Source organism: Salmo salar, chromosome 06 (assembly GCF_965601325.2).
Source record: "Salmo salar chromosome 06, fSalSal1, whole genome shotgun sequence".
In the NCBI taxonomy this organism is placed as follows: Eukaryota; Metazoa; Chordata; class Actinopteri; order Salmoniformes; family Salmonidae; genus Salmo; species Salmo salar.
In genome coordinates, this window is record NC_138296.1 from 65,758,638 (window position 1) to 65,771,471 (window position 12,834).

At 44.8% G+C, this 12,834-nt stretch overlaps 1 protein-coding gene across 1 annotated transcript in view; it reads left to right on the forward strand.

Annotated features, from left to right (window-relative positions):
- The window catches only part of man1a1 (mannosidase, alpha, class 1A, member 1), a 168,598-nt gene that overhangs the window by 121,739 nt on the left and 34,025 nt on the right, over positions 1-12,834 (forward strand). Inside the window, exon 5 of the mRNA XM_014205126.3 lies at positions 6,919-7,013. Within this exon, the coding sequence (XP_014060601.1) occupies positions 6,919-7,013 (95 nt within the window). The remainder of the gene's footprint in view (positions 1-6,918; positions 7,014-12,834) is intronic.

Consider the following 12,834-nt stretch of genomic DNA (forward strand, 5'->3'; position numbering starts at 1 on the left):
GATTTGTGGGTGTCCCCTACATACATTGCGGGGGCTCCAGATTACTTTCAGAATCTGCTCAGAAACGAGCTATAAATGTCCAATGTAATAACACGGATCCTGGAGGCGACAGACTAACTCAGTGGTGAATGAGCGAGGTAGACGGCCCACGTCTCATCGCAGAGGGGGCAGCAGTGGGCAGAAGGAACAGCGCTGTGGATTTAGTCGAATAGGTTAACAGGTGACCTTGTCCAGAGACTCCAAGGACACGGCGGGAGACATAGTAATTATTTGGTGGCTGACGCACACAGACCTAGCCGTGTTTTTTGAGTACGGCACAAGTCTCAGCGGGCATCCGGTGAATGACGCCGATGGGTGAAAGGCATCAGTAACACAATGAGCTGAAAGCAACCTCGCCACGTGATGTCATGTAGCATATTGACACGGCTACCAAATGCCTGTTTTGAAAGTTCGCCAGCACCTGTCTTTAAGCCCTTTCTCTATATACATCCATCAACCTCCGCTTTTTGAAAATACCCGATTCAATTACTTTCAAGACACCGGCTCTATTGCTCTACGACACCAATATTTGACAAGTTGCGTTTTTACCCTTTTCATTCGTGTCCCCTCAGAGCAGGCAGCTCATGGTGAGACATTCTCCACTATGGAGTGGCTGGTACCCAGTGGGGCATTCTCTAAAGCTGCTACCCTTTCTCCTTCATTATCTGAAATAAGACATTTTACTACTTCATAGAGGAGAGTATCTTTTCACATCAATTGGATTAGCAGGAAGCCGTGTGGCACAGGTCCCTGGATTGGCAGTGCTTCCACAAACAACACATTTCACCGCACCTATCCTTTGCATGTGACAATTATTATTATTTATTTTTTTGTCATTTATTTAACCAGAAGTCAATCGAGAACCAATTGTCATTTACAATAATCACCTGTCCTAGAGGCATAACATTGCAACAGTGACAGGACAACACACAAAGGTCTAACTCCAAAAAGTTTTGGGACATTGTAAAGTCCATGAAGAACAAGAGCACCTCCTCCCAGCTGCCCACTCCTACCCACGAGGCTAGGCGACACGGTCACCACCGATAAATCCATGATAATCGAACATTTCAATAAGCATTTCTCTATGGCTGGCCATGCTTTCCTCCTGGCTACCCCAACCCCGGCCACCAGCTCCGCACCCCTCGCAGCTACTTGCCTGAGCCTCCCCAGCTTCTCCTTCACACAAATCCAGATTGCAGATGTTCTGAAAGAGCTGCAAAACCTGGACCAGTACAAATCAGCTGGGCTAGACAATCTGGACCCTCTCGTTCTAAAATGATCCGCCGCCATTTTTGCAACCCCTATTACCAGTCTGTTCAACCTCTTTCATTTCGTCCGAGATCCCTAAAGATTGGAAAGCTGCCGCGGTCATCCCCCTCTTCAAAGGGGGTGACACTCTAGACCCAAACTGTTACAGACCTATATCCATCCTGCCCTGCCTTTCTAAAATCTTTGAAAGCAAAGTTAATAAACGGATCACTGACCATTTCGAATCCCACTGTACCTTCTCCGCTGTGCAATCCAGTTTCCGAGCTGGTCACGGGTGCACCTCAGCCACGCTCAAGGTAATAAACGATATCATAACCACCATCGATAAAAGACAGTACTGTGCAGCCGTCTTCATCGACCTGGCCAAGGCTTTCGACTCTGTCAATCACTGTATTCTTATCGGCAGACTCAATTCAATAGCCTTGGTTTCTCAAATGACTGCCTCGCCTGGTTCACCAACTACTTCGCAGATAGAGTTCAGTGTGTCAAATCGGAGGGCCTGTTGTCCGGACCTCTGGCAGTCTCTATGGGGGTACCACAGGGTTTAACTATCGGGCCGACTCTCTTCTCTGTATATATATCAACGATGTGATTCCCTGATCCACCTCTACGCAGACGACACCATTCTGTATACATCTGACCCTTCTTTGGACACTGTGTTAACTAACCTCCAAACAAGCTTCAATGCCATACAAAACTCCTTCCGTGGCCTCCAACTGCTCTTAAACGCTAGCAAAACCAAATGCATGCTTTTCAACTGTTCGCTGCCCGCACCCGCCCGCCCGACTAGCATCACTACTCTGGACGGTTCTGACCTAGAATACGTGGACAACTACAAAAACCTAGGTGTCTGGCTAGACTGTAAACTCTCCTTCCAGACTCATATCAAACATCTCCAATCCAAAATCAAATCTAGAATCGGCTTTCTATTTATCAGCAAAGCCTCCTTCACTCACGCCGCCAAACTTACCCTAGTAAAACTGATTATCCTACCGATCCTCGACTTCGGCGATGTCATCTACAAAATAGCTTCCAATACTCTACTCAGCAAATTGGATGCAGTCTATCACAGTGCCATCTGTTTTGTTACCAAAGTGCCTTGTACCACCCACCACTGCGACCTGTATGCTCTCGTCGGCTGGCCCTCGCTACATATTCGTCGCCAGACCCACTGGCTCCAGGTCATCTACAAGTCTATGCTAGGTAAAGCTCCGCCTTATCTCAGCTCACTGGTCACGATAACAACACCCACCCGTAGCACGCGCTCCAGCAGGTATTTCCCACTGGTCATCCCCAAAGCCAACACCTGCTTTGGCCGCCTTTCCTTCCTGTTCTCTGCTGCAAGTGACTGGAACGAATGACAAAAATCGCCATCATCTGCTCATCATCATCTGCTAATCTATCACTCCAGTGTTAATCTGCTAAATTCTAATTACTTTGCTACTATGGCCTATTTATTGCCATACCACCTCATGCCATTTGCACACACTGTATATAGATTTTTTTTTCTATTGTGTTGACTGTACGCTTGTTTATTCCATGTGTAACTCTGTTGTTGTTTCTGTCGCACTGCTTTGCTTTATCTTGGCCAGGTCGCAGTTGTAAATGAGAACTTGTTCTCAACTAGCTGGTTAAATAACGGTGAAATAAAAAAATACAAAATAAAATAAAAAATACCACAAAACAAATATATAAAACAAACACTATACAGAGGGAAGGTACAAATTCACCAAATATACAACACTAAGAAATATTCAGTGTGTTAGAGCAGAAAAGGTCAAGGCAACACAGAAGACTTAATAATCAGCAGGTACATTGATCAGATAGCAGCTCAGTTAATGTTTCTGAAGGAGTGTGGTGGGATGAATATGTCAAGTTTGAGGGTCTTTTTGCAGCCTGTTCCAGTCGGCGGAAAATTGGAATGAATGACGGCCAAAGGAAGTGCGAACTTTGGGAATGACCAGTGTGATACATCTACCACAGAGCGCAGGTTGCTATTGGTAGTGGAGATGTTGAGGAGTGAGCGACTAAATAAATTTTTGCCAGTGGGTCTGGAGTCGTGTATGTAACAAGGGCCAGTTGACCAGGGTGTAAAGGTCACAGTGATGAGTGTTGAAGTGGTAACAAAGTGGATGGCAGTGTGGTAAATAATCTAGTTTTTTTTCGGGGCAAGACTGTAAATTACATCACCATAGTTCCGAATGGTCATTTTTACAAGGGTGTACTTGGCAGAGTGGGTGAAGGATGTTTTGTTGCGATACTGAAGGTGGGTGATGTGGGTATGGAATGAGAGTGAGCACTCCATCCATATACCAAGAAAACATAGTCTTGGTTATTTCTTTATTGATGCTGCTTGCAGACGTCTCCGCGCCTTCTCTTCTTCACAGCCGCACACAACCTGCTCTGACGGCTCTATATCACATTAGAACTATACTGAACAGAAATTTAAACGCAACATGTAAAGTGTTTGTCCCATTTTTCACAAGCTAAAATAAAAGATCACAGAAATGTTTTAAACGCATCCCCCAAAAAAGTTATCTCAAATGTTGTGCACAAATTTGTTTACGTACCTGTTCGTGAGCATTTCTCCTTTGCCAAGATAATCCATCCACCTGACAGGTGTGACATATCAAGAAGCTGATTAAACGGCATTATCATTATACAGGTGCACCTTGTGCCGGGGACAATGAAAGGCCACTCTAAAATGTGGAGTTTTGTCACATAACAAAATGGCACAATGTCAAGTTTTGAGGGAGCGTGCAATTGGCATGCTGGCTGCAGGAATGTCCACCAGAGCTGTTGCCAGCGAATTGAATGTTAATTTCTCTACCATAAGCCACCTCCAAAGTCATTTTAGAGAATTTGACAGTGCGTCCAACCGGCCTCACAACCGCAGACCACGTGTAACTATGCCAGCCCAGGACCTCCACATCCAGCTTCTTCACCTGTGAGATCGTCTGAGGGGGGGAGGGGTGCCGAAGAGTATTTCTGTCCTTAATAATGATTGGCTGGGCCAGGCTCCCCAGTGGGTGGACCTGGCTCCCAAGTGGGTGGGCCTATGCCATCCCAGGTTCACCCATGGCTGCGCCCCTGTCCAGTCATGTGAAATCTATAGATTAGGGCCTAATTTATGTATTTTAATTGACTGATTTCCTTCTATGAACTGTAACTCAGTAAAATCTTTGAAATTGTTTCATGTTACTTTTATATTTTTGTTCAGTGTGGTATATGAACATGTGCTGGTGGAGCATTGATAGAATACACAGATATGATCATGTCTACAGCTTTGTTATCTCTGTTTGTTACAGTAGCTCTTGCGACTAAATTTAGCGTTCTTATATGCTGGATTTAGCTGCACCCAGAGCACTTTATCTCAGAGCCGAAGTGTCTGCATGAAATTCTAATTATTGACTGGGGCATCTTCACTCCACACAGTGAGTGCATTCTCAGAAACTCTGGGGACTTCATAGGGAACGTATTTATTCTACATTAATATTCCTATTTCCTACTGTACAGAATCCTCTCAGGACTTGGACGTTAAGATGTGTATGTGCCTTTCATATCCTACCTGTCATTGTGTATTGGTGTCATTGTATATAATTTCATGTAAAGTGCTGGTGACATTTCCCTGCCCCTGATGTGATCTGAATGGGTTGATAGATGTACAGTGCATTCGGAAAGTATTCAGACCCCTTGACTTTTTCCACATTTTGTTTACGTTACAGCCTTATTCAAAAATGTATTAAATAGTTTTTTTCCCCTCATCAGTCTACACACAATACCCTATAATGACAAATCCAAAATAGATTCTTTGACATTTTTGCACATTTGTTAAAAATAACTATTACATAAGTATTCAGACCCTTTACTCAGTACTTTGTTGAAGCACCTTTGGCTGCGATTACAGCCTCGAGTCTTCTTGGGTATGACGCTACAAGCTTGTCACACCTGTATTTGGGGAGTTTCTCCCATTCTTCTCTGCAAATCCGCTTAAGCTCTGTCATGTTGGATGGGGAGCGTCGCTGCACCGCTATATTCAAGTCTCTCCAGAGATGTTCGATCGGGTTCAAGTCCTTGCTCTGACTGGCCCACTCAAGGACATTCAGAGACTTGTCCGAAGCCACTCCTGCGGTCTCTTGGCTGTGTGCTTGTGGTTGTTGTCTTGTTGGAAGGTGGACCTTTGCCCTAGTCTGTGGTCCTGAGTGCTCTGGAGCAGGTTTCATCAAGGATCTCTCTACTTTGCGCCGTTTAACTTTCCCTCGATCCTGACTCGTCTCCCAGTCCTTGCCGCTGAAAAACATCCCCACAGCATGATGCTGCCACCACCATGCTTCACCGTAGGGATGGTGCAAGGTACCCTCCAAACGTGACCCTTGGCATTCAGGCCAAAGAGTTCAATCTTGGTTTAATCAGATCAGAGAATCTTTTTTCTCATGGTCTAAGAGGCCTTTAGGTGCCTTTTGGCAAATCCAAGTGGGCTGTCATGTGCCTTTTACTGAGGAGTGGCTTCCGTCTGGCCACTCTACCATAAAGGCCTGATTTGGTGGAGTGCTGCAGAGATGGTTGTCCTTCTGGAAGGTTCTCCCATCTCCACAGAGGAGCTCTGGAGCTCTGTCAGAGTGACCATCGGGTTCTTGGTCACCTTCCTGACCAAGGCCCTTCTCCGATTGCAGAGTTTGGCTGGGTGGCCAGCTCTAGGAAGGGTCTTGGTGGTTCTAAACTTCTTCCATTTAAGAATGATGGACGCCACTGTGTTCTTGGGGACCTTCAATGCCGCAGAATTTTTTTGGTAGCCTTCCCCAGATCTGTTCCTCGACACAATCCTGTCTCGGACCTCTACGGACATTTCCTTCGACCTCGTGGCTTAGGTTTTGTTCTGACACGCACTGTCAACTGTGGGACCTTCTATAGACACGCGTGTGCCTTTTCAAATCATGTCCAATCAATTGAATTTAACACAGGTTGACTCCAAGTTGTCGAAACATCACAGATGATCAGGAAACAGGATGCACCTGAGCTCAATTTTGAGTCTCATAGCAAAGGGTCTGAATACTTATGTGAATAAGGTATTTATGTTTTTGTCATTATGGGGTATTTTGTGTAGATTGATGAGGGGGGAAATTATTTAATCAATTTTAGAAAAAGGCTGTAACAAAACAAGATGTGGAAAAGGGAGAGATGGTGGGTGGGTGGGAGGGAGGCGGTGTGAGGCAGCACAGCGTTGTGGAGCTAAGTGCAGTGCAGGATGGGAAGGAAGGCCTCAGACCCGCCACGCTCCGCTCTTATCTGATTGGCTTTTATCAGCCTGCTGCAGGATGTAGTCCTAAACACTCTTGCTCTGTCTCCCTCTTCCTGTCGTTCTATCTCTCTCTCGCTCTCTCCCTCGCTCCCGCTCTCTCACAAATCAGGAAACAGCCTCTCCTTCCCTCCTATCTAACAGGAAGAAGGGCAACGCTGCATGAGATAAAATGCCCATGTGACAGGAAGAGCTAACCCTAACCCATTGTCCATGGATCAGTGCCTTGTCACCACCTCTCAGACATCAGACAGGATTGACAGAAAGACGGGGGTAGATTGTTTGGCTGATACATCTCTCTGTTTGTTTGGTAGGTATTCAGGAAGAAGGCCATACAACTGGGAGAGAAGCTGTTGCCTGCATTCAAAACACCCACAGGCATCCCCTGGGCCCTCCTAAACCTGAAGAGGTGAGTCCTGCACTCAAACACCACCGTTCTGTCGGTCTCTGTCTGTTTTATATACAAAATGTACAGTCAGCCCACGGCTTCAAATATATCACTCACTATTCCCAATACTGGAGCGTCACTCAAATCAGAAGAGGTCAATACCTTGAACCTGGACCTGTATAGACATACACTGTACACCCACTAGGCAGCTTGAAATAGCTCACTCACTCTTTCCTTGCATCACTCGTCCTTGTACTCTATTCACAGGAGTAAAGACCAAAAGCCTTCAATGATTTCACTCTCTCTCCCTCTGATTCCCTCAGTTACGTTAACTACACAGACTATTGCAAATACTTCTCTCTCTCTCCACAGCTTTGAAGTATTCTCTGCTGTGGGTTGATAGCATCGTGGTTGGCACATAAAAGCAGTTGTTTTGGGAAGTGGGGTCTCTGCTTGCTTTATACTGTCCCCCAAACCACAGAAGTGAGGAATGGTGTCAGTATCGATGCTCACGGCTCTGTTTTGGTAAGCCAGTGTTTTGACAACACACTGTCTGGACCTTGACATACTTCAGCCGATTTTATGATGCTCTTGCACACCGAGCCTGCCTCTAGATTGTTATTCTGTCTGCACCTTACTCTGAATGGCCTCTGCCCAGCGTCTAGGCTACAGAGTCTATAGCTGCCATGACTCCCTCCCTGCTCCAGAAAGAAACAGCTTCAGAATAATACAGCCCTGAGTCTGACATGTCAAGGGTTGGCTCGGGCTAACCAATCCAAAGTGACCGTTTTTTCTTGAGCAGCTCTCCATGGAAGTCTTGTTCCCTTCCTACCCTCCATCCCTCTCCTTGCCCTTATGGTAGCCCCCCTGAACTGAGGGGTGAGTCTAGCCGCCCACATCGCTGAGAATAGGGAGAGGGGAGTGAGAGGACAAAAGGGAGGACAGAGGGTACTCTCGAGGGGCAAACCTGTTGGATGATTATTATTGGGTTTGGAAATTGTTTTTCTTCCGACGCTAACCAATTTGCTGCCCGGTAGGTAAAAGCAGCAGGGGGCCTCAAGGGTGAAGGAAGAGGGGAATAAATGAGGGAGGAGGAGGAAGAAGAAGGAGGGGGGGCGTGTAACGCCAGTGGCTTGTCTCAGCCATGAGAATAAACAACCTCTCTGTCCAGTCTGCTTCAGTCTCCTGCAGCCAGTGTAGCATGCTCTGCCCATTCAGTCCAAGGCCTGAGAGAGTCCTTATTTACACACTCACACTCAACTCTTCCCTCTCACTGCACAACTCTTGCCACAACCAAGAACAGAGAGAGAGATTTTTGTCAGGGTCAAATCCACATAGCTTAGCTTTAAAGAAATACCACAAACCTGAACATGTGGGTGGCTTCGCAGCACTATTACTGTACCAAATGAAAGAAATGTCTTTAGCTTGATATGTAATATGTTATCTCTTCTCACATACCTACACACTGTATAATGTTTTTTTAATAGCCAGGAGGGAGAAACCTGTCTCACTTCAGTAAAAAGCTCAAGTCAAGCGCCATGTGAATGCATTCTTTTCACATTTTTCCCCAGTGAGACCGCAGCCCAGTTTGTCAGATATTCATTAAAACCCAGGTTGTCATGGAGATGACTGGGTCCGTGTAACAAATTCATTTCTCCCCGCTTATGGCGAATGAAAGGGCTTTCTGCACGCATCGTCACATGGTGGTTGGAGCTACCAGTCTCCTGGAGTTAGAGCCGAGGCCCCAGAGGACCGCCCCCGCCTGGCCCTCACCCCACCACTGGCCCCCAGGGGCCTCAACAGATTGGTGTCAATGATGAATTTACCACGCCACTGAACCATACTGTAGCTGGCCTAGCTTTTATAGAGCCCACCAGACCTTGACCACAGATGGCATTTCTGATATGGAGATGGTAAGGCATAGGAGTGAATAAGGTAGATTTCTTTGGGAAAAATAAATAGGCTTCCCTTAGTATGTAAGTTAATGTAGAGCCTGGCATATGTATATGATTTCTGTCTAGAGACTATAAGAAGCAGATTAGCATCAGTTGCGAGCACCATCCACTTAATAGTGAGCGGTGTTAAGAGAGCTCTCCCACTCATTCTCTCTCATTAGCGTGATGACTAACAAGACGAACGCTGTGTGCTGTCAAAAGCCTCTTGGCAGGTTTTGTTTGTGACTCATTTTCTTGTTGGAGGTTATGTCTGGCCAGCCCTCTTCCCTGTGTTTTTCATCTGAACATTTTGTTGGTGCTTGTTTCTAAGAAAGCTCTTAAGAGGGGGAAGTGGTCCCCTTTGGGGAATTCTGAATCTAAACTCACCGTTCTCTACCTGCATATAGAAAGAGATGATTTGATATTGATCAACCACTTTCCTTCTCGTTTCATCTGTGTGTGTGTGTTGCTGTGTGTATGTGGATGAGTCGGTGGTCCTCTGTGGCTCAATTGGTAGAGCATGGCGCTTGCAACGCCAGGATAGTGGGTTCGATTCCCGAGACCACCCCAACCATTCAGGTATAGAGGGGTTGGTTGATTAGCAACAGAGCTGACGTGTGTGCAACTATGAGCAAAACAAACAGGGTTGGCTTAGATTGTTGACAACATGTAAAATATATTTAGTCTTCAATGTTTATTGAAAACATAAATACGTTGTTACAATGAGCACTTGTTGTCTCTTAAATTCAGTGCATCATTACAGTTGTTGGTTAGCTAGCTAGCAAATTTTAGCTACGTTAGTATTGACATGAAATCAGTCAAAACGCCTCAAAACAAGAACAAGATGAAACTAGCTGAAATGAGTCACTTACGATTCCCCACATGGCAGCTTCTTGTCATTGTCGGTAGCCATCTGGCCATCCAGAGTCATAACAACTCAGTCTTCTGCCCTATTTCAGCGTGCGCATTGTTTTCGTGACATTGTCAGCTAACCCATCTATGCACTCATGACTAAGTTGCTTTGGATAAAGCGTCTGCTAAATAGCATGAAGACTGATGCTTTTTTCCCTCCAGATGGTTCTTCACCTTCCCCTCTTACAAAAGTACAAGGACTCGTAACTTGGCGACTGCCATGAGCTGTTAAATACATGTATTTGACCCGTGAATTGTCGACAGCAACAGCGTAACCCAATTCAAAGATGACAGCCACTTTACCTGTAATGAAAGGAGGAAAGTTTGGGCTATTTTGGCATCAGCACTTTGTCCTACTTTAAATGGAGGGACGCACTCTCATCCACTTACATCATATGTTAGAACCAGTAACCCAATTTCAGACAGCTACAGGAAGTTTTCCTGTACTCTCCTCAGAGAACAGTTAAAGGTAAGACAAGTGACTTTGAATGTTTTAGAAGACCATTCCCAAGATTTGTAACACTACGTTTTCATACTTTACATCCGAGTTTACATCCTTTTGTACTTTGCGGAGGCGGGAGTAACTTGAAAATCAAGAACCATACTTGCAATCATAATGTTGCAGTCATAGCAGATCATTTGTGCTCAGCAGTTATGTAGGCCTTAGTCTATTTTGTAGAAAATATGTTGCAAAACCGAGTATCTGTAGAGGGATGTTCCTACACCTGTAAGCCTATTGACCTGAGACCAACCCTACTGGCCTCCAGCCCTTTCTAAAGAGGATGACGTCTATATATAGACCCCGCTCTACATCATCAGTCCTCACTTAAGAGAGAGAACTTCACCTCCAATAACAGTCATTAACTGATAGAGGCTGCTGGAGTAGATGGCATGGCCTGGCCACGCAGAGCAGCTGACACTTTAGCGCTGCCAGTCTGTTAGTGGTTTAATGAGGAGGTGGGTCGGATACAGAGGCTTTTAAAGGCTACTACTTCCAAGCCATTCACATCTAGCAAATGACGGAAGGATGGTAGGAACCAGGGCTGATTTGGAGAGCAAGAAATCTAATGATTTGTGATACAACACGGGATCAGGGGAGATTGACGCTAGTTCCTACTTCACAGTAGGGTCGTTTTAAAAATATATCTTTTTCAGAAATGCCTTCTTGAACATATTAACTTTAATGTGCCTTAATTACAAACTTGTATGGTATGCGTAAATATGAATAGAGCATTTCAATTTTAAGCCTAGTTTAGCCAAGGAGAAAGCACTGAGCTATGTAGGGAGAAAGACAGGGTCCTTCCTGGCTATCCATGATTGGCTGAGTTAATGGAGGGGTCGACAATGCTGACGTTTGGCCATGCGTTTGCGTGTCAATTCTTAAAGAGATGGGTGAGGCTGAGGCTTAAGAGGGTGTGAATGATGCTGAATGGGCGTAAACAAAGAAGCGCTCTCTAGAAAGTGTGGAAATCTCATAAAATGTTCAAGGGCATTTTCTCCTACTTGTCTCCTAAGTGGGACAACAGTTTTATCAAGTTTATCAGCAGCATAACTTTCCCAGAAAAGCAAATCACTTACATTTTACATAAGCCCCCATAGAGATATCTGGTTACATTTTACTCGGACCACAGTGTTACAACCTTGAGCCAGATTGATCCAGAACTGATCTTTGGCACTGGGGGAATCCCATGGGAGTATGGTCAAAGCATGCCCCATCCCTTTCTTTCCCTCTCTCTTCAGGTCCATAGACCCTTACCTCTATCCTTCTTTTCCCTCTTCTTCTCATCCTCCTTTCTGTGGATGTCCAGATGAACATAGCTATGCATATCACTGTGAGTATGGACCGGGTCGAAGCTTGGCTCTCATGGGTCATTAAATGAGGCCATTTATTGTTGGTATATGACCGAGTCATCCTAGTGTGCATGGCTATCGTGGTGAGAGAAGTCCTCTTAAGGTCACAGATGGAGGAATCAGGATGGTCCTCCAATGACCACAGAGTTAGAAAGTCCCTGGCACACAGGCTTGCCACCTCATTAGCTGCTAATTAATTATGTGACCCTGGAACAACAATCTGATTAGCTTAATCTCTTCTGTTCTCTGCTCTGTTTGTATCCCTTTCTTTTCATCCTTCTGCAGTGGAGGAAATGTATTTGTTTTTTGAAAAAAAACGTATTTTCATCTCGGGGTTCACATTAAAAGAAAAGAATCGCACCGCTAGAATAATCAAACAAAAGAACACCAGAATGATTAGATCATTTAACATTTCATTCGCCGTTTGAAACATAAGAGGTGTTTTTACTTCTGTGAAACACTGCAAAAACCTTTAATCAAAGAGGCAATGGTAAAATAGTTGTGCAAGCTACATGACTAGATTCCTTTATGTGAAATCAAACACTATCTTAATTCTCCCCTTAACGATTTTCTCCTGAATGTCAAATGGAACATGCATTACTTTCATGTGACATGATACAGTTTCAAAAGGGTTGTAGGGTTCTGAGTTTGAATCCTAATCAATTCTTTATTTACATCGCCATGGAAGAGGTCGCGCTCAGACGAACACCTCGCCAAACGTACGTTTTACATCACCTCATATACAGTCAACTTGCACAACATGTACATTCTTATTGGTCAGTACAGAAACATCAGGTCAGTTACATATTCACTTTGTGACTTGGTCAACATAACTTCTAGATAATAATGAAGGTCATGTATGCATTGAGACGTCGTATCTTCTTCATTTTCCATGAGCAGTGCAAAGAGACTCATACCTTTCCAAGAACCAGTTAACTAGCTCAATCAAGAACATACTACTATTTGATGTGTCCGAACAGATATTGGAGGGAGAAACATGTTTTAGCCATGTAACATAAATACACATATAGTAAAACAGTTCCCATCACCATTGAAGCTGTGGAATTGAAACACTGTACTCTGTGAGCCTGCTAATGTTTGGGGAGATGAGGCAGACTAGTGGAGCGGAGGACATTTCCACTCTC